We start from the raw sequence: 22,574 nt of genomic DNA on the forward strand, positions 1-22,574 counted from the left end.
TATCTCAGATAGGAGAAAATTAAATAACAGATATATCTGTGTTTTTATGGCATTCAGGTTCATTAATTCAAAAGGAAATTTTCAAGTTTGTATTTTACCATTTTCAAGTTTATATTTTAACATTTGCTGCCTCACAAGTGTTTGGTGTTCCTAAATGAAGCATCTGTACTGAAACACTGAACAGAGTGAAAGCAACACAATGATAATGTGTGTTTATGTGGTATGAAGGATGAGAACATCCATGCATTTCAGGTCTACTTTGAATCAGCTTTGGGTGGTGTTACTAATTGGGAAGGCCTTTTATGTTTTAATTTTTTAAAAATTCAAATTCAGTTTCAAAATTTCATGTACAGTCATGACTGCATAGGCAGCTGCAAATCAAACATAACAGAATTGAGGAGTTGTTTGTTTTTTGATGAACTTGCAGGTATTTGGCACCATTGCCTTCCCATGTGGTGAAAAATGACCACGTTAGGAAGTTCTTCAGCACTTCATCTCCTTCACAGCAACTTCAGAGTTCAAGTAAGCTTAAATAAACTTTAAAAAGGGAATTTTTTTGTACTGATTGCATAAATTGTTGCTATCTTTAACTTGTGTTCCCTGTTTTTAGATTCTGGCAACCCCTCCCTTTATAAAGTAGGAACTACGCTGGGAACATCTGGAAGGTGAAATATTTGTTTTGTTTACATTTGTTCTGCTTAGTTGTAAAAACCCATTAGATGGGTAATTATCTCTCTCCCCTTGGGGATTTATTTGAGTCTGCACTTTTATATTCATCTGCAGAAGATCTTAAGAAATTCTAGCCTGTGTGTGTGTGTGGTCTGCCCAAAGCAGACACCTGATGAGAATATTGATGTAAGGTTCTGACATTCCTACTGTTCCCTTTGTTCATTCTTTAAATGCTTTAAGAAAACACACCTTAGAGTAATAACTGCATGTAAAATGTAATTACTATTGGACCAAACTTTCTTGCATTGTGACAGAATCTCTCGTCATTGGCAGTTGTGAGATCAGCAGGCGCTCTCTTGTCCTAGGAAATGTGTATGCTCAGGGAAGAATTTAGGGAAGGCTTTTGACCAGCGTTGCATGGGAGGTGAGATCAGATGATTGCAGTGTGTTCCTGCTGGCAGTCAAACCTACGAACACCCGTTCTAAGCAGCACTTCTCAAAATGTTTTACGTCGTAACTGCCAATTGGCATCAGCACTTGAGTGCTGAGCTGCGGTGATGAGGATTGCTCTGTGAGCTGCTGCTTGTGGCACAAGTTGTGATGGTCTCAGTCTCTTAAAGGGAATAATGATTATCCAAATCGTAGGCACAGACCCAAGTATAACTCTTTGTGGGCAAAGGGAGAGGAGAGAAACCCGAAAGGGTGTTTGTTTTTTTTCCTCTCTGCAGCATCTTTGAATGTTTCCTTGCACAGCAGGGATTTCCTTTTAGAGGGAGGAAGGAAACCTCTTCCCAAGGAGGTACAGCTCAGCCTTGGGAAGAGACAGAAATTCTCATGCCTTTTGCTAGGATTTAAAACAAGCTCAGAACTCCTTCTCTGCAGAGGCAATTTTCATTTTCTCCAACAAAACCCAGAACCCTCCAAGGAGACAATGTTGTGGGTTATTTTGCCACTTCCACCCACTAAAAAAAAATCCAGAGGATTATATTTGGGGTTCTTTTTAAGAATGCAAACCTGAACTGTAGCCATTCTCTCTAAGCCTTTTTTTCATCACAGAGAGGTAGTAGAACATAGATTATCTGTGATTAAACAAGGAAACCTCTGCTTGAGCTGAGGATAAGGCTTCATACTTGCCGTAAACTGCCGTGTTTTTGTTGTGCTGTTGAATAGCACAGGTACAAATCTGTACTTTGCAGCACAGAGTGCAGGTTTTACCAGCAATCCTGGAAGTGGTAGTTCTGTATGGCTGTAGCAGCTGAGCTCTGGGTGCCACGGATTCCATGTGCTAAATCAAATTCTGTTACTATTTTGCAGACCTATATGTGGCGTGGCTGGCATTCAGGCTTCTCAGAACCACGTCCAGCACTCGGCTGCTGCTCCGGTTGCACTGCCCCACTGCTCCCACCCCGGAGGCACTGGCTCCTCGTTGGCTTATCGCACCCCCATGGACACCTCTTCTTCACCCATGTTAATGTCTTCCAGCCCACAGACCCCTCAGACACAGGAGCAAAACGGGATCTTAGACTGGCTCAGGAAACTGCGCTTGCACAAGTACTACCCTGTCTTCAAACAGCTCACAATGGAGAAGGTAGGGCAGCAGAGGGAGCAAAGAGCCAGCTTTAAATTACCCTTCTGTTCACTGAGTGTGGAGAGAGAAGCTGCACACATCTGCATTGAGAGTTGCAGAAGCTCTTGGCCAGTGCTCAGGTGGTTTGCACTCTCTTGAAGCAATCATATTCTGAAGAAAACCTTCTTCCTATTTTTGCTCTGCCTTGTGTCCAGGCTCTGGGCTGTGCAACAGCTGCTACATTTCAGAATTCTTCACTGAATACTTGAAGATCCAACTTGCATTCTGGCTTTGGAGCTCTGCTTTGGCTCCCTGATCATCCCTTTGATGTGCAGTAGATAACTCAAATTTGTTGATTTCTTAAATTTCTGCTTCTTGATTGGTTTTTCTCCCAAAATACTTGGTTATCCTCATTTATTTAAAAAAATCAGACTTCTGACATGAGCATTAGCATGTGTACATACCTGCAAGTGAATGGGAAGCTTTTGTTTCCAGCAGAAACTCTTGGGGAAAAATACACACTTCATGTGTTTGCATTTAGTGAGAGTCACTAGTGACACCAATGCGGGCTGGGTTTTATCTGAACAGGAACTTCGATAGCACTTAGCAGCTCCAGCTGTCAAATTCACGGCCTTGCTGTCTTTTAGCCTTGAACGCCCTCCAGTGGACCAAGTGCTTAGGTTGAACTAAATGGTTCTTTCTGCTGGTTCTAGGATGTTTTCTGTATTTAATTACAATCTGTTACCAGAGTCTTCTGATTTTATTGTCTTCATTATGTGAGGGAACATATATAGTGGGTTTTTCCTTTAAAAACATGGCAAAACTGTCCATATTCTAGTGTGGTTTAAAAAAAAACCCATGTTATGCATACTTTGCTGGCTTTAATTTTAATTACATTCTATTATAAATTTTCTTTTCCTATTTTATGTCTCTGCTTTATTATAAATTTTTGGTTGCAAGTGTCTTTTCAGTTAAACTGATGAGATGACTGCACATCAATTTCTGTTTTAAATGACACAAGCAGGAAAAGTGGAGTGATTTTTTTTTTTTTAAAGAGAAACAGATCGTTCAGCTCATTTCTAGAACAAAGTTCTATTTTAATATGTACACAAATTACTTCATCTTTATTGTAAATAGATAATATAAATAGCACATGCACAATTACATTTAATCTATGGATGTTCTTTCTTCCATCCAGGTCCCCCACACTTTTTATTTTACAATGATTCCATAATTTAAAACCAGAGTAGAGGCTCTATGAATTAACAAAAGCTTGAAAAATGGGTTTAAAATTGTCTTTCAGAATTTATTTACTGGAAATGTAAACAAGAATATTTCAGGCTGTAAAACTAAGCAAAACTTTTTTTCTTCACAAGTTTCTCAGTCTTACTGAAGAAGATCTGAATAAGTTTGAGTCCCTCACCATGGGAGCAAAGAAGAAGCTCAAGACCCAGCTGGAGTTGGAGAAGTAAGTGGCAGGAGAAAACTGTCTTTTTAAGGTCATAAGATATCTAATCAATGGTTTTTTGCCAGACCAGAAACCTACCAGGATTCCCACGTGTAGATATGGACAGTCCTTATCTCCCTTACTCTGTAGTTGTGGCAGTTACTTTGAAAAGCTCCTGAAATGGGGCCTGACTGGGTCATATTGATGGGATTTCTGTTGCCTCTTAGGGTTGTGATAAAAATAACCAAATGTAATGAATTTATGAACTCTGTTTTAAAAGGATAACTCAGTCATAACAGAGGGGCATGTCCTCTACTGCCATGTTGACAACTCTTCTAAGGAGGGGAACGTTTTAAAAATAATTCATAGAAGATAAATACTGTTGCTTAGTGTTTTTTTTTAACTCCTGTAATAGTTATTGTAAAGCTGGTGATGTGGTAGATTCTGGTCTGGCCACATCCCTGAGATTCATGGGGGAGGGGGTAATCAGGCAAGCAAGCCGCTGAGCTGAAGTTGCTTAAAAAGCAATTAAATCCAAATCCATGTCCATTCATCAAAGCTCCTCGACAGCATTTTTCACCAATCTTAGTTTTTCCAGAATGTGTTTGCCAGATGAAAACTTTGGAGTGCATTTGGCTTCTGTTTGGTGTTGGTTTGCTTGGCTGGGTTTGGGATGTGCTTAGGGAATGTGTGATAGGGTGTAGCCACCACTTGGTGCTGTTTTGCCTTGTACAAGCAAGAACATTAGTACTGGAATCAGATGGTAAACAGTCCAAATGGAACTGCTGGCAAGAAGCTGTGGTCAAGATGGATGTAATTTCAAAATGTTTCCATTTGAAATTAGCATAAGATGTTAGTGGATTATTGTGTGGGCTGTCTGCTTCCAATTCCTTGCCTGTTGTTGTGCCTTAGCCAGGCCTTGTTTCTTCATACCTTTCTCTGTCCCCCTACAGAGAAAAATCAGAGAAACGGTGCCTAAACCCCACAACACCTTCTGCAGTTACCAGCAGTGGTGTGGCAAGGGTCCCCCCCACCACACATGTTGGGCCCATCCAGAGTATTCGTGGCAACCACGCTGCAGGTGAGAAGGAGGAGCAGAGGACACTGCTGTCCTGGCACAAGAGCGAGTTCATACTTGCACTGCTTTTTATTCAGCAACTTGTCCCTAAGCTTTCTCTTCTAAAATGCCATTGACTGAATAGGGAGCAGTCAGAAAGTCCCGTTGCTGTGGACTTGAGTGCAGTAACAAGTAGTTGCCCCTCAGTGGTTTCCCTGTGAATGCCCAGCTGCACTGGTCAGCAGCTGTTACACCTCCAGGCTCCTGCTTGTAGCCAATGCAGATCTCTGTAAATCCTGAGCACAGAATTATGGAATGTGTGGGGTTGGAAGGGACCTTTAAAGGTCATCTAGTCCAGCCCCCACTGCAGTGCACAGGGACCTTTTTGACTAGATCAGGTTGCTCAGAGCCTGGTCGAGCCTGACCTTGAATGTTTCCAGGGATGGGGTCTCCACCACCTCTCTGGGCAACCTGTTCCAGTTCTTCACCACCCTCAGTGTAAAGAACTTCCTAATGTCCAATCTAAATCTACCCTGCTCTAGTTTAAGACCATTGCCCCTTGTCCTGTTGCTTACAAGCATTTGTACAGAGTTCCTCCCCAGCTTTCCTGTAGCTCTTTCAGGCACTGGAAGGTGCTCCTGGGTCTCCCCAGAGCCTTCTCTTCTCCATTCTGAATAATAGGAGAGGTGCTCCAGCCCTCTGATCATTTTTGTGGCCCTTCTCTGGACTCGTTCCAGTAGGTCCATGACCCTCTTATGTTGAGGACTCCAGAGCTGGACACAGTACTCCAGGTGGAGTCTCCCAAAAGCAGAGGAGCAGAGTCAGCTCCCTTGACCTGCTGGCATCTCTCTATGTTAAACGTCATAAAACAGTTGTAATCGGGTCATGTCAAGTAGGTGTTTCCCCTCGTTTGCATTCCCTGGTGGCTCACACACCCTTTCTCCGCAGAGCTGCGCGTGGACGTGGATCAGCCAGCCCACCCACTGCCCCGGGAGGGCAGCTCCTCTGAGTACTCCAGCTCCTCTTCCAGCCCCATGGGGATCCAGACACGGGAGGAGAGCTCGGACAGCGCCGAGGAGAACGAGAGACGTAAGCAGGAACAACCACAGAGGGTGCCTGTTGCCTAGAGAAGCAGTTGTACTTACCCACGTTTCTGTCCCCAGGTTTAGAGATTCACCTGGACGGTTCAGAAAAGGAGAAGCCGGTGATGTTACTGAACCATTTCACTTCCAGCTCTGCCAGACCCACAGCTCAGGTCTTACCAGTGCAGAACGACGCAGGCTCCAATCCGTCCGGCCACCACACTCTGCCAATGCAAATGATGTCACCTGCCTCTTCTCATATCACCCCCATTCGGATGCTAAATTCAGTGCATAAATCAGACCGTGGCAATGCAGACATGAAGCTACTTTCATCGTCTATGCATTCACTTCTATCTTTAGAAGAAAGAAATAAAGTTTCTCCTGGCCCCAGGGGCAGCATAAAAATGGAGAAGAGCTTTGGAAATACAGTGGTGGATGTAATGTCTGCATCTTCTCCCCACCAGCCCCTGCAAGTGCTGTCAGGGGCTGCTGAGAACAGCTCACCCACATCTACTATTAACTTTGGTCCTCGAACCAAAGTTGTCCATGCTTCGACTCTGGACAGAGTGATTAAAACAGCTCAGCAGCCAGGATTAATAGTAGAAACCAGTACTGCTGCCACTGTCACATCCAGCACAGTCTTCCATGTGGCTCGTCCACCCATCAAACTCCTGGTGTCTTCGTCTCTTCCTACTGATTCTGCCATGGCCGGACAGACTTCCTGCTCCAGCAATATGCAAATAACGGTGTCCCCTGCAATAATCAACCCCCGGACTGCTCTGTACACAGCCAACACCAAAGTGGCCTTTTCTGCGATGAGCAGCGTGCCGGTGGCGCCGCTGCAAGGCAGCTTCTGCGCCAACAGCAACGCAGCCTCCTCCAGCAGCCACCCCGCCACCTCCTTCGCCTCCATGGCCAACCTGCCCAGCTGCCCCGCGCCCAGCTCCAGCCCCACGCTCTCCTCCGTCGCCGAGAACAACTTCTACAGCAGCAGCAGCAGCAGTAGCAGCAGCAGCAGCAGCAGCAGTGGATCCGCAGGGAGCATCCCGGTTCCAAACCAGAACCATCACCACCACCACCACCAGCCGCAGCAGCCGCAGCCGCCCGGCTGCATGGTGTGCAGCTCCTGCGGGTGCAGCGGGAACTGCGGCTCCAGCGGCATGACCGTCAGCTACGCCAACTATTTCCAGCACCCCTTTTCAGGGCCTTCCATGTTTACTTTCCCGTTCCTGCCCTTCAACCCCCTGTGCAGCAACGGCTACATCAACACGCAGCAGTACAACAGCAGCACCACCTTCCCCGTGGTCCACACCCCCTACAACAGCGGCCTCGCCCCGGACTCTGTCATGACTGGGCAGTCGACCTTTGCTGTTCCACCAATGCAGAACTTCATGGCAGGGACAGCAGGGGTGTACCAGGCACAGGGAATGATGGGGAACAGCAACGGTTCCAGTCACAAAAAAAATGGGAATCTCTCCTGTTACAACTGTGGGGCCAGTGGTCACAGGGCTCAGGACTGCAAACAGCCTCCGATGGATTTCAATCGACAAGGTAAAAGCAGGTGGAGGGGGCTGATGTGGGAGGTGGCTCACCCAGAGCGTTGCCTGTAGCCAAGGGGAGTGGCTGCACACCCCGAGGGCAGGGGGAGGCTGGTGGCAGTGCCTTGTCTTTTAAAAATCTTGTTGAAATCTGCTGAGTTTGTGCCTGGAGAAGAGAAGGCTCTGGGGAGACCTCACAGCAGCCTTCCGATACCTAAAGGGAGCCTCCAAGAAAGCTGGGAAGGGACTTTTCACCAGAGAGGGCAGTGATAAGACAAGGGGTAATGGTTTTAAACTGAAAGAGGGGAGATTTAGATTAGACATCAGTAAGAAATTCTTCACCATAAGGGTAGGAGGCACTGTAACAGGTTGCCCAGGGAGGATATGCAAGCCCCCTTCTTGGAAGTGTTCAAGGCCAGGTTGGATGAGGCTTGTGCAGCGTGGTCTGGTGGGAGGTGTCCCTGCTCATAGCAGGTTGTTATAGAAAGTTCCAAGATGTAACAGATGTGAGAAGGTTGATATTATTTAATTCTTCTGTGTCTTCTCCCCCAGGTACATTTAGGCTGAAATATGCTCCTCCCTCTGAAAGTCTTGACTCCACAGACTGATACTTTATCATCTGGCAAGAAAATACTGTAAGCCATGGAGATATAAGGAGATTGAAACACAAAACTGAGACGTCCAGTTGCTGTTAAGCTTAATGTATTTTTTAATCCAAAGGTGCTTTACTTTATTAGACTAGGTAGAAAATCTAGCTTAGGGGTGCATCAGAACCCACTCGTGATTGCCAAATTCAAGCTTGGATCTTCTTGTTGGAACTTCTGACGACGTGTCATAGGACTGATGGGTACTGGATGGATGGTGGAGCTGGCCAGCTGCATTTTCTGTTGCAAGTACAACATCTGAGGGACTTCTTTTGCTGGAGAATGTTGCCATGTGTGGACTTTCGAAGGTGGAATGTCTAACTCCAGGGCAGCTACATTCTGAAGTGGAAGCTGGAGGCTGAAGGTAGGAGTGGCCATTCGCCAGAAGGACTTTGGCACCCCTGGGCTAGGTAAAACGTCTACTTTTTTTCAAAAGTGATCAGGCACTAATCTCTGGGATTTTTAAGGATTGCACTACAGAAGAATGTAAAACTCTTCAAGCTTTCTGCACTTTGAGCAGACCGTGTCACTCTGAGACCAGTGCAAGAGGCAAAGAAGTTCCAACTTTTAAAAATTGGCACCAGCAGGCAATGTGACTTCACTACACAATAAAAATCCTAAGTCAGTCTCTCCTTTCCCTCCCAAAAGAACACACACGGCAGTTTTGGTTCCTTCTGGAAACAAAACTTGTGCTTCATTGTCTCACTTATTACTAGATAGTGCTGGGTTCCCAGCAGTGGAATAAACTTAGTTTCCAAGGGTCCAAGTCCCAGAGACTCCAGAGTCATAAAGGCTTCAAGGATATTTTCCTGTAACACACAAAACAACCTTTACGTCCTGTTACTGTATATAGGTCTCTTTCACAGAAACCTCATTATTCTGCTTTTGTAAATGAATTTTAAACCATCCTAAAGAGAAAACCCCAACAACTCTGGCAGCAGAGTTTGTAAGCTTTTGCTTTACTTTATATAAAAAAACAAACCCCTTTGACTCCTACCCCAAGGCTTTTGATACAGGATTCAGAAGTGGTAGAAGTCAAACATGTAAAAGGTAGTAAACTTCATTATTATCAAGACTTTGAAGGATTCCTTGTCAGCCTCCTTCATTGCAATAGATTGTAGATGAGTAGCTTTGGTGTTAACTACTTAGCGTACATAATTTGTGGATGACAAATCTAAATTAGGGCTTGAGAGGAAGCCAAACAAACCTTGAACTGCTAATTTGAAACAGTTTGGTCCTGTCTGGTTGAAAGAAGATACTAATCCTCATGGCTCACCCCAGGAATCTGACAGCATTACACGGGTGAGACCTTCTCTTTAAAATGTCTGACAGAGAGATATTTGCATACTGTAATTTGGAAGACACCTTTAAAGTCTAAAGCCTTGTTTACACTTGGAGGTATTTCTTAGACCAGTTTAAACCACACCAGGATGAGTAGGATTCGTAGTGGCGCAGTTGACTTTCGCTTGCAAGTGAGGGAAGTCATATCCAAGGAGGAGGTTTGGAAGTGGTGCAGAGCTGCCCTGAGGAGATGGGGCCTTAGCAATGCAAGGTCAGTGTGAGGGGGTCATGCAGGGCCTGGACTGTCGAGACCTTTGTGGGCCACCTTCATAGGAATGTTCTGGGCCATCCCTCAGTCCCACTTCTTCAGCGGGGAGGATCAGTGAGCATTGCTGGGAAGGTGGTGACCGGAGGGGATGAGGAACCAGCCTTGGTCCAGGTAGAGATCTGCAGCTCAGAGCAGATTGGGCATCTAAATTTGTGTTAACCTTTGGTTAAAAAAATAATTTTTTTTATTCCTATGCAATGAAAAAAAACCAACCCCAGAGATCTGAGGTGTGTAGTGTCAGCCCAGCTCACACCACTGCCGCGTTGCCCAGGCTGTGGAAATGCTCCTGTTTGCTCTGCCTGCCTCGTGAGGAGGCCACCTGTGTTGTACCAACCAACCTCCAGATCTACAACACTAAAGTGATGAAAACTGACAATGCAATTTACTTTGCCTTAATGAGCTTGAGACAATGGTAGGAACAATCTGTCACACTGCAGCACGCTGAAGGAAACCTGCAGTTTCCAGGGACGATGTTTACTATTTACAGCTTTGAGGGTCTCTCCAGTGGCCTGGAACATGTGCTGAAAGCCAAACCTTAACTTTTTTTTTTCTTCTTCTTCTTTTTTTCACTTTTATAAAACAATATTTTAAAACTGAATTGTATTTAAAGAAACTGTGTTTCAACACACATGCAAGTGTTAAAAACCCTCTCAAAATAGCAAAAATCGACAGCAAAAACCCCAGTTATTTCTGTACCAGCTGCATTTTGTTTTAATGCCCAAGGCTGGGCACACAGTCTTGTCTCACGTTCATCACAGAGTCAAAACCATCACAAAAAGGACTGTAAAACTGAACTTGTGTCCAGCAAAACTGTTTCATTCCTTTCTTCAGAGCTTTTTTTGGGATTGTGTTTCCTTTGTGTAAAGTTAAGGCTGATGTTTCTTAAAGTGGCTTATGTGTACTTTTAGGTGACGTTTTTAAATGGTGAAGTCTGGTTTTAGAGTCAGTTGAAACTGAGAAGTCTTGAGTACCTTTAAAGCAAGACGAGTGTATCAGAGGAATGTTTGAGGAGCCAGCAGCAATCTCAGAGCCTTCTCTACATCAGAGGGAGTTGTGGCTTCAGACCTGCTAGGGAACGCTAGCGAACGCTGTCCGCTTTGGACCAAGAACAACCAAAGTTGGGAAGTCCACACAGAGCACTTTAGTTCCATAAAATAATCCTTAATTGGTTTTTAAAAGGCACAAATCCATCTTTTTACCCCTGAAATGTAAGGCAGCTTGTTTTAGAATAGTAGTTCCAGCTTCACTGGCTGAAAGAAGCAGTTCTTAAAACCTATTTTTATACACGGGAAGATGGAGATTTCAAAGAATGCTATTTATTCCTATCTTTGTCCTGAAAGTATAAAAAGAATGAGTTCTCAAAATGGATTCCACTGTGGAATAGAGATGATATTTTAAGTGTTAAGACAGAAGGGAATCCCAAGTCACCTCCCTGCAGGGGCACGGAGAAGGTAACGATGAGTCTTCCCTCAGGGGAGCGAGCGTCGCGGCTGCCTGAGCGTTGGGGGTGGGAATATTCAAAACAGGATGGAAATTCCAGCAAACTCCTCCTCGCACTGGCAGTTGGCAAATGAAGCATTAGTAAATACGCCAGGCTGGATGCTGAACAGCAGGAGAGCAAAGAGGGAAGCCTCATTTCAGCAAGTGAGGCATTATCAGAGTTCTACCCTACTTTTCCTTACAATACCCTGTCACACTCCACTTTTGTGAAACGTTTTTGTACCACTGTCATGAGATCTTGGCAAGTTGAGCATCAGACTTCCAAAAATAACGGTTTAACACTAGACCTGTATCACTCTCAGAATTCTGTCTCATGCTGTTCCTCGCTGGCAAGCTGCAGGGTGAAGGTACTCAGAAGTTAAACATAGTTTGTGGTCTTCAGCAGAGCAACGCTCCTCCCCAAAATGAAAACGCCATCACCCGACCCCCCTGCATATGGGTTCTTTGTGTGTGTATTGGAGATCATGGACACTTGGGAGCTGTGGATTCAAGGTGGTCCTAGAGATGGATGTGGGCAAATCTGGCCAGAAATCCATGTCACGGAGCAGTTGCAAGAGTCTAGAAAACAAGTTTTGCTGGTTGAGGCCCTGACCACCAGCCCTGCCCCCCCGCCAGCTCTTGTAACAAACCCTTGGAACAACCCATTTGCTCTCTTCAATTTTTCTTACATAAGCAAGAAACGTGTTGGTACTGAAGCAGAAAGCAAATCCTGTGTGTTTTCAAGTGCAGATTAACAGCTTCTCTTGGACATAACTTTCCACTAGGAATGAAGGAAACTCCTGCTCCCATTTGAGCCATTTCTTTTACTTCGGTCAATTCTAGTATTACAAATTGTGCATGTAACTTTATAAATATTTTAAATAGTTTTGTAAATATTTAATATTCAGCTAATTTGATTTTGAATTGTAAATGTCAAGTATTCTGGTATTGGGATTTTTATGTTTTATTATACTTTGTTAAAAGTAAAATTGTACATTTTTAGAATGTTTTTATCTGAGTAAATTTAATGTATGGAAAATAAAGAGTTAAACAGAATAATTTTGTGTTTTGTTTTTTTTTTATTTAAAGGGGCTTCATCTGTGTGGAGGCTTCTCCAGCTTGGCAGCTATCAGGGACTTTTTATTTTTCTCAATTCTCTTTATTTCTTTTGCTGTCTCTCCACCCCCAGACATCTGCTGGTGAATCACAGATCCATGCAGTGTTGCAGTCACGCTGCTCTCCTTGACTCTGCTCCCTGCTGAGCCCAGGCAGCCAAGCTGCTCTGGAAGGGCTCACACTTGCTGTTTGTTACTGAGTGGCCATGGCCTGATTCCTTCTGCCTGCTCAAGCCCATACCCCATTTCCCAGGGAACCAGAGCAGAGAAGCTGTGTGTTCTGTCCTGCAGGAAGGCAGCAGCCAAACCCTCCAGGCTCTGCAGCCCCTCGGCTCACCCCTCGCACAGGGCATGGCTGTACCCACTGCTGTGTCCTTAAGACTTTTCATGGCTGGTGCCTGGGAATCATTCCTGACAAGCAAAGTCCTGCTCGTGGGAGCACCAGGATTCTGAAGCTGGGAGGAAGATGGTGGCAGAAAAGGAACCAAAACATATTGAAATGCGCCCCGATCCGTACCCGCCCAGAGAGCAGAACTGTTGCACAGGGTAATGACACCTGAAATTCCTCCCTCTGGAAGGTGGCAGCTCCCTCTCCAAGATGTTAGTGAAGATCAGCAGCAGAGGCTTCAGTACCAGTGTCCAGTTGTTGTCAGCAGGACTTAGTTCAGCATCTTGTGCATCCTAAAGTGGATGGAACAGACCTGCCTGTGCTTCTCCCTAGAGACTGGAGGTAAGAAAACTGCCTAGAAATAACCACACAAGCCATTAAGTTGGGATGTAATCCATCCATATCAGCACTGTATTAATTTTAAAAAAGCAACATTTGTACAGGAATATCAGTCAATCACGTTATAATTACAAGTATGGTTGTCAGTTCTGAGTTAAACAATTTCTTACACGAACAAAACTAAACATAGAACAAGCTGCATTTAAAAGTTTACGTTGGAGTAAAAACACAAAGAACAATAAAAAAAAAATCTGAAGTAAGCTTTGTGAACAAGATGCATGCAGAGAGGTGTAGATAGGTACAAACTGTACACCTTGCTGAGCTAGAGTGCCAGGACACAGTAGTATTGCTTCTTTTCCCCCCGTTCTAGTAAGTTAGCTTCCAGTAACAGATGGAGTTAGTTCACAGACACATCATATACAAGAGTAATCTCATCCTGCTACACTTCACTTGACAATGACTCTAGAGGAAAAACACAGGTCCTACGAGATACCTTTCCTCTGCACAGGCTGCCTCCCTGCTCAGGACAGTGGTAACACCAAGATCTTCCAAGCCCCATGCAATTGGCAGGAGACTTCAGTGATGGAAAAAAAAAAAATATCCTTTGTTCATCAACTCTCGACAGCAGCTCCTGGACATGAGCTGCTTCTAAAAAGGGTTGTTCTCCCTGACCCCCCCCAGGTGGCAACAGGCTTGTCAGGCAGTGTGGGTTGGCCATTCCAGCAGCACGTCCAAGTCCAGTGTTGGGTGGTGGGTACAACAAAGCTCTCCTGGGAGGGCTGGAGCAGCTAGGGACAGGCAGGGCTGTAAGTACTGCTCCTGTCCCAGGGGCCCCATCTGCTGGGAAAGGGAACAGCAAACCTTTGGGCTGGGGGGGGATCATCTTTTGGAAGTGAGCTCATATGAACAACAGTGTTTCACTGAACACACAGGCATTGGGAATTCTTAACAGACTGGAGTTTATTTCAATGTTACCTGTCCAGGTGTGTATTATTTTACAGTTAAACACTTCCTACGACTACAATAAAGCTGTGGTGTTTGGTATGAGTATTTCAGAAACTGGCACCATTCCTAAGTTTGCAGTGCCACAAAAACTGGAGACAGAAAAGAGTTGTGTTCCCCCAGCTCACCCCAAGCGTTTGCCTTAACTCACTGCAGCTCCGACCTGAGTCTCACCGAGCTGCAGAAGACAAGCTCTGCTTTGGAACATTAAAACGTATTTGCTCTCATGAGAAGCCTTCTCATTTAAAAAGTAATTTAAAAAAAAAAAAAAAAGATCTTTAAGGAATTACAGGGAGGTTTTTCAGAAAACTGTCAGATGAAACACTTTGGCTCCTCCCTGATGCCTGTTTGCTTGTTAAAATCAATCGAGTGTCCCTTTATTTGCAATTGTCACATGCACAATTGGGTTCCATTCGTCAAGTCCAGAAATGTAAATGTGCCTGTGTGAAATATTACAGCAGGTTTCAAAGCTGGAGGTGCTCGTCTGTACTGTTTAATAGTCACAAACAAGGCAAGGTAAGATGAGACACCTGCTAAAGCAAGACTATTCTAAGGTACTGAGAGCGTAGATGACATCCGTTTCTTTCCCTGGGGTGTGTGTGGGGAAGAGTGGGGGTGATGGCCAAGGGCAAACCAAAATCCTAGGCTAGAAGCCGCCCGCGTGTCTTAGACAGAAGATTGCACTCCGAAAGTCTCCTGAGAGGCATACACCATGTACAGGAACCCATCCTCGTCCTTCTCGCTCTCGTACACCTCGGATATGGGGGTGGAAACGCTCACCATGCTGTGTCCGTTCACCAGGAGGAAGAAGGCCTGGTTGGAGTTCAGCTGCAGGCGGCGCCTGTTGGGGGGTCGGGGGAGCGGAGGGGGAAGGAGCGTGACTGTGGGGACCATGCACTTCCACTCACCTTAGCAAGTGGCAAAACAAAGTCCTCCACCGGTGACAGCAGCGAGATGTCCCCGCCCAAAGGAGCCCTGCCACTGGAGGAGGTGTTTGCTTCCCACCTCAAAGTGGTATTAAATTCATCTACCAAGTCCAGTCAGATACATGCATGGACAGAAGCCCCTGTTGCACTGGGAAAGCCATGCTCCAGAGGGACCTCACACTGAAGGCAAAAGGAAGAGGTACTCCTGGCACAACCAGGATCAGCTTCTCACTGGAAATGTAAACCTAGGCTGACCTCCAGAGATCCGTGGGAAGATGGAGAGGGAAGATGGGCACAGCTGCCATGCAAAGACCCCAGACCTTTTAAACTCACTCTGACCAGCTCTGAAACAGCCTGTGTTTACCCTTTGGAGCATGGTCCTCCCTCTTCTCCTTCCTCCCAGGAGAAGCATCGTGGGAAGGGCAGAGAAACACAGATTTCACAGACTGCCTGGCACAGTAAACATCTAACTTGGGGTCTCCCTTGGATCCTTGATTCTGGCTGGGGGGAAATAGGTATTTCTGCTGAACTGCCTACTGGAAAGCAGGCTTGCAGAGAGGAGCCCTCTCACTACTTCATAAACTAAGTAAGGGGAACCTGGATACCTGGAGGTGCAACCAAAGAAAGAAGCAAAGAACAGATCAGAAGAGCTTCCTGCTGCTTCCATTCAGTGCTGAGGGGCAGCAGCAGCTGGAAACAAGGATTTATTTAGCCTGCCAGGCACAGCCCTGGGAAGAACCCTTACAGAACCACTCTCATCACCCCAGAGACAGCAGCTGAGGGAAGGCAGCCACTATCCAAGGGCTGGGAAGGACAGGCTTTGCACAAGAAGAGCTGGCTGAGGACCAAGCCCAGCTGGTACCAAGTCACCTACTAACAAAGAAGCCAAAGAAAAAAAGGTGGGGAAAATCCTTCAGCTTGCTGTTAACCTTTTTGCCCAGAACCTTTAATGTTCATGAGAAATTCTGGAACACTTGAGCAATCTGGTTCCTGCTTTAAAAACCCTACCTCACTTTCTTACTCATAAAGAGCTGGGATCTCCTTGCAACAGACAGTTTCTGTATATGCCTTTGAGGCAGGGGATTGTCTGGACATGTGGGACAACAATCAGTTTTTACAGCTTCCAACAACAAGCTCTCTGCTACACCATATCCAAACAAAGCCAAATCTGGTTTGCTGCTCACTTCCAAGTTTACCACTTGACAACTCTTACTTAATCAAATACTCCTTCTAAGCCAGGAGAAAGGAACTTACAGCAGAATTTATGACCACAATTTTAGACCACACAACTTCCGCTCCACGGCTACTTCCCCTTGTAAGCACGGCTACTTTTCTTGTAAGCAAAGCTCAAGCACCAGGGCAGGGCAGTCCTCAAGCCACCGTTGGTGCAAAGAGCTGGGACAAAAAGACCCTGGTCTGAACATGTGTTCTTCAGGCCTCAACACTGTCCTTGAGGGAAACCCCATTTCACAAAGGATGCCAACATCAACCCTAAGCAACAGCTCAGAGCTCTGGCTATAAGCCCAAACTCCCCCTCCAGTGGGTGGGAAGAGGCAGGCACTCCAGAGAGGGACTTCCAGGCAGAACACTGAGAAGACACCCTAAAATAGCCCAGAGGAAGCGCTGGGGCCCTGAGCCAGAAGCTCCCCTATTAGACAGGGGTTCACAGCCCCAGACTCCCTCCTACATCTCTGGGAACCAGTTATTTCTCTTGAAAGAAGACTACCAGCTCACATCTTGTCAGCATTTTTCCCAGCAAAGCCAAAGGAAAAACACCTTCTCATGCATTTGTCCTATTGATGATACCACGCGCTCGTTAGGTGAATTTTCCATGGAAAGACTTCCCAAATGCACACACCAGGTGGGGAATTAACAAAGAATCACAGCCTTAGGCTGATGCAGCTTAGACTGAAATCACAGCATACTACCTGATAATTTTGATTAGCTCGCTCATGTTGACATGATCTGGCACCAGGAACTTGGTCTTATCCAAAACTGGAAGCTGCTTCTCTCCCTTGTACCTTTCAATGATCACCTAGAAAGAAACACGAAAACAAAGGAGCTGTAAAAGGCAGAAGTGGTGCCTGGTGCCTCACCCTCCCCTTCCATTTCACACACAGCAAAGTACAGGCATTGATGCTAAAGTCCATCTCTCTTCATTTGTCCTCACAGCGTCTCAAACTTGAAAAGGAACAATTTATTTCTCTTCCCCTGCCCCTCTGGACATCCACAGCTGCAGCCCCATTTTAGAACAGTTCATTTGCTGGAATCATTTCATCTAGCACTGAACTACCCAGCAACAAGGAAAGCCAAGGAGAGGTAAAGCACACTTCCCTCCAACAGGTTACAATGGCTGACTAGGGATTTGGGCTGCTGTGGAAGTCTGCAAACTCAAGCAGTTTTCACTGGAATTTCTCCAGTTTCAGGCCATGTCTTTCTAAGAACTACACCTCCAGATTCATATGCTCTTCCATTCACTTTCCACAGTTGCTCTAACACGTGAGGGAAAGCTACTTTTGAAGGGTATAAAGCCTGAAAGGAAAGAATTTCCTCCTCCTTATGCTTAGGAACCAGTAATTCTGTCAAGACTGTGATGTAATAACTCTTTAATTCACAAGGAAATTGCAGATTTGCCAATTTAAGCAGCAGCCTGCCCAGCAACTGTGTTTAGTTCCTGCTTTTAAGAAATGATCTCAGAATCCGTGTGCTCCCGTTTCCACAGCCACGTGGGTTTGGTTGTTTTGAAATCAACAGTAGCTACGTGACACCATTCCCTTGGATCACTTCCATGCTCATGGGGTCTGGCTGGGTTGATACTCAAAAGCTGCACCAGGTGAAGAGATATTGAGCCAATTTAATTATATCAGAGACTTCCTTACACAGTTTAAATAAATGCTGGCTCATTTTTTGGGGGGGAAAAACCCCTCGCATTATTTTTAAAAAGGTAGACCATAACCAATAGATAGTATTTCCAACAGCAAAATGAAGGATGTTGACAGCACAGGAGGGATTAACCATCTAGCCTGACATTGCCATCTTATCTCTTCCAGAACTGCTAACGATAATAACGAGGCAGAAACCCAAGCTAGAACATGGACAGGGAAGCACAGCAAGCCTCCAGGGATCCCAGCAGGCCTCTGCCATAGCTGCAGGTTTGCAGCACTCCACCTTCAGCAAGCTGCTTGGGTACCTCTGAATTTCTGCTAGCAGTATGCCCATGGCTGACTTAAAATGAGAGCTTTGCTATAAATCAATGGTTTTCACTCTGTGGGCACAGAGCTCAGGGACTGTGGCTAAGTGAGCTGGGAAAGGTGGGTGAAAAAGCAATTTGTTGTCAGGAAACTGCTTGGTTAGGAAAGGGCCTTTGGGGGAAAACTGCATACTCCAGAGAAGTCAGAAAATCTCTGCTAGAAATTATTACTTGTTCCCATGCTCAACAGCTTAGTAAAACAGCAGCAGCAGGTGAAGTACTTTATAGCAAAAGGAAACTGAAAACCTTTTGGTTTCTGTTTGATATGACGCAACAGCTGCTTCTGATGATGAACTTGCACTGGAACTGCAGTTTGCAAGCAGTTTGTTCACAGAAAAATCTTCACTCTGGGGGATCATCAGCTCTCATCCCTGAGAACCACAGGCTGAGGCATCCAATTTAAGTTCTCTCCTGTGCCTCAAGATCTCCTGAGACCTTCCCTGCTCCTCCGAACGGCCACAAGGATGGTTGCATTTCCTGCTTACTGCAGTGACACCCATCACACAAAAGCCCACCAGTTGTGAAAAACCCATGGATCAAGACCCCTGCCTGCTGTTTCACAGGCTGCTTTGCTTTGCATTTGTAAGTTTGATGATGCCATCAATGAAATAAAAATTCAGGCAGCATTTGGAGGTGATGAGGTAAAGAAGAGTGACAAGGTGAGGGTTGATCCCCTCTCTGAAGTGGCCATACACTAAGTGGAGGGGTTTGATAGACAAGCAGCACTTCTGAAACCTTAAGCAAAGGTCTGTTTCCCCCTTGTGTTTCTGCCTTTCTCAGCACAGATCGGGGATGAAAGCCACATCTTTTCTTCTTGGTTAGCCCCTGCAGACTCCTCTTTCAGGGAAAAAAAAACACTGAGATGAGAAGAGCAGAACACTCAGGAGAATCTCTCAGCTCAACCAGGGTGTGGCTTTCTTTGAAGTTACAACATGTACCCTCAGTACACAGGAAGGCCCATTTCCTTCAGTCCCCATCCAGCACCTTGCCTGTGTCACTCATTTGAGAATGTTTCTGAAATCCAGATTTAACAACACTGAATGGCCAAATTTTAATTTGGTCTCATCAGGACAGCTGTGTTTACAGGTTTTCCAACTACAAAAGAGAACATAAGAAGTGAAGTGAAAAGCTAAAAGAACAAGACTTACTGGTATTTTAGTTGGATGCTGCTCTCGGATCAGTCGCACATCTTCCACTCTTTGCTCTGCAAGAGATTTTAAAAAAAGCAAAAAAAGGCTGTTCAAACATCCACACTTAATGTTGTGATTAGGTTACTTCTCCACTCCTGAAGAGAGGGGCTGCATGGCAGCAAAAACCACAGGAGCAAATTCAGCCAATGCAGTTTTCAAATGGGACAGCACTGTCACAACTAAAACCTCTCCTGTGACAGCTGACACCTTGGTCCCTGACCCAAGGTGACAAGTACTCCCTGCAGGCTGCCTGGGACATCTAGAAAGCATTAAAAGAGGCAGACTCCCACACACACCCTTCATTCTCTGCCCACTAAAGCAGACATCTAATCTCATAAATTTATGGCATCAAATCACACCACCCAAGTTAGTGACCAAATATCCTGTACTATTTCTGCGAGATCCCAGGAAGAGGAAGTTGTCCACAATTACTTGGGCCCCAGGCCTGGCAGCATCAGCTTACACCAGGGCTCTCTGGTTACTGGATTCCAGTTTTCTGTTTTGATTATGCCGCGCCCATCGTTGCAAAAGCTGTTGGTAGGTTGTTGTGCACCTAGACACTTCACTGTCACAGTTTTCAGGATAAAGTTCATCTCTCCCCAGACATAAATATTAATAGCATAGATATTATAAAGCAGGCTGAAGTAGATGTCTGAGCCAAAGTAAACAGGCGCAGTTGCTTTTAGAGGCAGTTGCATCTGCTTTTACCCTGCCTACTTTCAGATTCAGTGAACTAAATTTTAACCTCTCCTGCTCTTTTCAGCAGGGCAGGGCTGTCCAGGCCACCTCCATCTTATAAACACCTCTTAGACAAAAGAATTAGTGTTGCATCACGGCCTTAACAGACACCTAGCCAGGGAGAGGTGCTGCTCATGGAGGAGCAAGAGCTGAGACAGGCACCCATCAGCCCAACTCACTGCTGGTACGTTAATGCACAGGACACACTGCCTGTCCTGTCACTCATCCGCAGCATCACTCAGCTCTCCATTAGTCATATTAAGTTTGTGTGCATCAAATACATCCACCAGCCTTTCCAGTAAGGAAATGCAACTCACGTGAATCATGGTTTTAAGCTGGAGGTGAATCAAGCAGAACTAAGGCGAGGAGTATGCAAAGCCCTCACCTGACCGCAAGACTGAAAGCCATCCTGCCTCCCACCCCACAGCCCAAACCATGCTCCTACAGACCAGCGTTAACACTTCAAGAGCAGAGATACTAGCTAATTAAAATACTTTTAAAGATTAACCAGAAACACAAGAGCCACAGAGAGCAAGTGACCGCAAGCACAGAGAGGTCTGACCAACTCTTCAACTGAAACAAGTTGTTCACGCCAACGTTATTCAGCAGAATTCCCCAGAGTAGAAGGAACATAAACAGGACAAATCATTCTGATTATTGCATATGTCATGTTCAAAATCAGGCTTCAGTCAGCCACAGATAAACACTGTTCTCTGACGACATTAGTTGCAGTGGCAACTGCTTGGCTGCCATCCTAGCTGAACTTAATACCTGCCACAGAGGCTGCTGACAGGCAATGGGGTCAACAACAGTTTTGGAAGGCTCCAAGAAAAGGGGCAGCTTAAAAGCAGACTTTGTTAGATTAAAATCCTCTCCGCTCCAATGCAGAGAACAGCTTCTGTTTAACAGGACGGCTAAAGCAAGGCGGGCACTGAAAGCTCTCTTAAGCACCTTGAATTTAACCCAAAAGCAGAAGGAAGATCCGGATCAATTACTTCCATCAAGTCAATTTTATGTATGGGATTTTATAGTTTGTGCAGAAATAGGTGACGTTGCCAGCTCCCGTTGCCGTCAGAGCCTTTCAGCCCACCTCGCTGGCACACGAGCAGATACTGAGCTCTCTGACTGCTTTGGTCCCATCCTAAGCAGGGGAAGAAGCGCTGGCACCGCTCTACCCAGGCTGCTCCTTCTAGAAAGAGACTAACCTCATTTCCCCAGCCATCATTACACAGCTCCTTCCCATGCCTTGCTAATTTTCAATAACTAAGCGGAGACAGAAAACAGACACCCCAGTCCACTTGCAGCTCCCCCAGAGAATTCCTTACACGACGCCAAGCTCCGAGCGGCGACCGGAGCCGGACACCGAGCAGCGACGCTGGGTGGAAGGGCAGGCCCAGCGCCTGGCACAACAATGCCAAGGGATGTTTCCGGGCTCCTGGAAACGTTGCAGCCGGTCACGGATGATGTGGAGAGGCCATCTCCTCACGCCTCTCCCAGCGCGGCGCTGCCACCCGCCCCCGCACCTCCCTGCCCTCCCCAGGCACCCCCAAAACGAACCCAAACTTCCCGGCTCTGGCCCCACAGCCGAGAGGCCGGCTCGCCCGGCCGCGGCGGGACAGGCCCAGCGGCGAACGGCAGCCGGGCCGGGGTTTGTTTCCCTTTCATCCCCCAGCAGGAGGAGACTCCCGTCCGGCCGCAGCCCCGGGACGGCCGGGCAGCCCCGGCGCGGCGGTGCCGGGGCAGGGCGGGCCGCTCCGGCCGCAGGCACCGGCTGTCAGCAGGAGCCGGCCCCGGCCTGGGCCGCGGGGGAAGCTCCGCGGCTCCTCACGGCATCGGTGCCCTCCCGGCCTCCTCCAGCTCCACCCGCCGCAGCGAGGGCAACCGGCCTGTCCCCGCCGCGGCCCGAAGGAGCTCGGGGCAGCCGCCCGGGCCCTGCCAGCGCCCCCGTCCCGCCGTGCTCCTCCCCGGGACGCTCACCGAAGGTGCGGCGCTGCTTGAAGCTCTTCTCCGAGGGCATGGCGGCGGCGGCGGCTGCGGCTCGGCCTCGGGCCCGGCAGCTCTGTGCGGCGGCGGCGGCGGCTCCGAGTGCCGGGCCCGCCCCGCAGCCCCGCCCTCCGCGGGGCCCGCGTCACGGCGGGGCGGGAGCGGCAGCTGGAGCCCCGCGGGCAGGGCAGGTGCCCCAGGGGCCCGGCGGGCTGCTCCTCCGCGGCCGCGAGAGCTGAGCCCCCCTCAGCCACGCGGCCCCGGCCGCCTCGGGGCGCCTCGCCAGTGTCTGTCTTGAGCGGGGGAATCGGGGAATGGGTTGGGTTGGAAGGGACATGAAAGAGCATCTAGTTCCAACCCCCCTGCATGGGCAGGGACACCTCCCACCAGCCCAGGCTGCTCCAAGCCCCATCCAACCTGCCCTTCAACACTGCCAGGGATGGGGCAGCCACAGCTTCCCTGGGCAGCCTGGGCCAGGCTCTCACCACCCTCACAGGGAAGAATTTCCTCCTCATGTCTCACCTCAATCTCCCCTCCTCCAGTTTTCATCC

The 22,574-nt window shown here is 47.1% G+C and overlaps 2 protein-coding genes across 2 annotated transcripts in view; one reads left to right on the forward strand and one right to left on the reverse strand.

Annotated features, from left to right (window-relative positions):
* Positions 1-12,151, forward strand: part of ZCCHC14 (zinc finger CCHC-type containing 14) — a 53,378-nt gene extending 41,227 nt beyond the window's left edge. The window contains exons 6-13 of the mRNA XM_051629160.1: positions 428-522; positions 611-665; positions 1,984-2,257; positions 3,613-3,704; positions 4,637-4,764; positions 5,689-5,829; positions 5,904-7,373; positions 7,913-12,151. Coding sequence (XP_051485120.1) covers positions 428-522; positions 611-665; positions 1,984-2,257; positions 3,613-3,704; positions 4,637-4,764; positions 5,689-5,829; positions 5,904-7,373; positions 7,913-7,968 — 2,311 coding nt within the window. The 3' untranslated portion in view covers positions 7,969-12,151. The remainder of the gene's footprint in view (positions 1-427; positions 523-610; positions 666-1,983; positions 2,258-3,612; positions 3,705-4,636; positions 4,765-5,688; positions 5,830-5,903; positions 7,374-7,912) is intronic.
* Positions 12,152-12,972: 821 nt separating this feature from the next.
* On the reverse strand, positions 12,973-22,161 carry MAP1LC3B (microtubule associated protein 1 light chain 3 beta). The gene is made up of 4 exons (XM_051629161.1): positions 22,018-22,161; positions 19,261-19,316; positions 16,791-16,897; positions 12,973-14,777 (listed from the first exon to the last, which is right to left on the reverse strand). The coding sequence occupies exons 1-4, from the start codon at positions 22,055-22,057 to the stop codon at positions 14,603-14,605; spliced, it is 378 nt and encodes a 125-aa protein (XP_051485121.1). The 5' UTR covers positions 22,058-22,161; the 3' UTR covers positions 12,973-14,602.
* Between the last annotated feature and the right edge of the window lie 413 nt (positions 22,162-22,574).

This window comes from Apus apus, chromosome 11, assembly GCF_020740795.1.
Source record: "Apus apus isolate bApuApu2 chromosome 11, bApuApu2.pri.cur, whole genome shotgun sequence".
Lineage (NCBI taxonomy): Eukaryota > Metazoa > Chordata > Aves > Apodiformes > Apodidae > Apus > Apus apus.

Excerpts from the sequence above, each read along its gene's own strand:
- MAP1LC3B (XM_051629161.1), bottom strand. The coding sequence starts at position 22,057 with ATGCCCTCGGAGAAGAGCTTCAAGCAGCGCCGCACCTTCG. Across the intron at positions 16,898-19,260 it reads AGCATCCAACTAAAATACCA|GTGATCATTGAAAGGTACAA; the intron begins GTAAGTCTTGTT and ends GTTTCTTTCTAG. Across the intron at positions 14,778-16,790 it reads GAGCTAATCAAAATTATCAG|GCGCCGCCTGCAGCTGAACT; the intron begins GTAGTATGCTGT and ends ACCCCCCAACAG.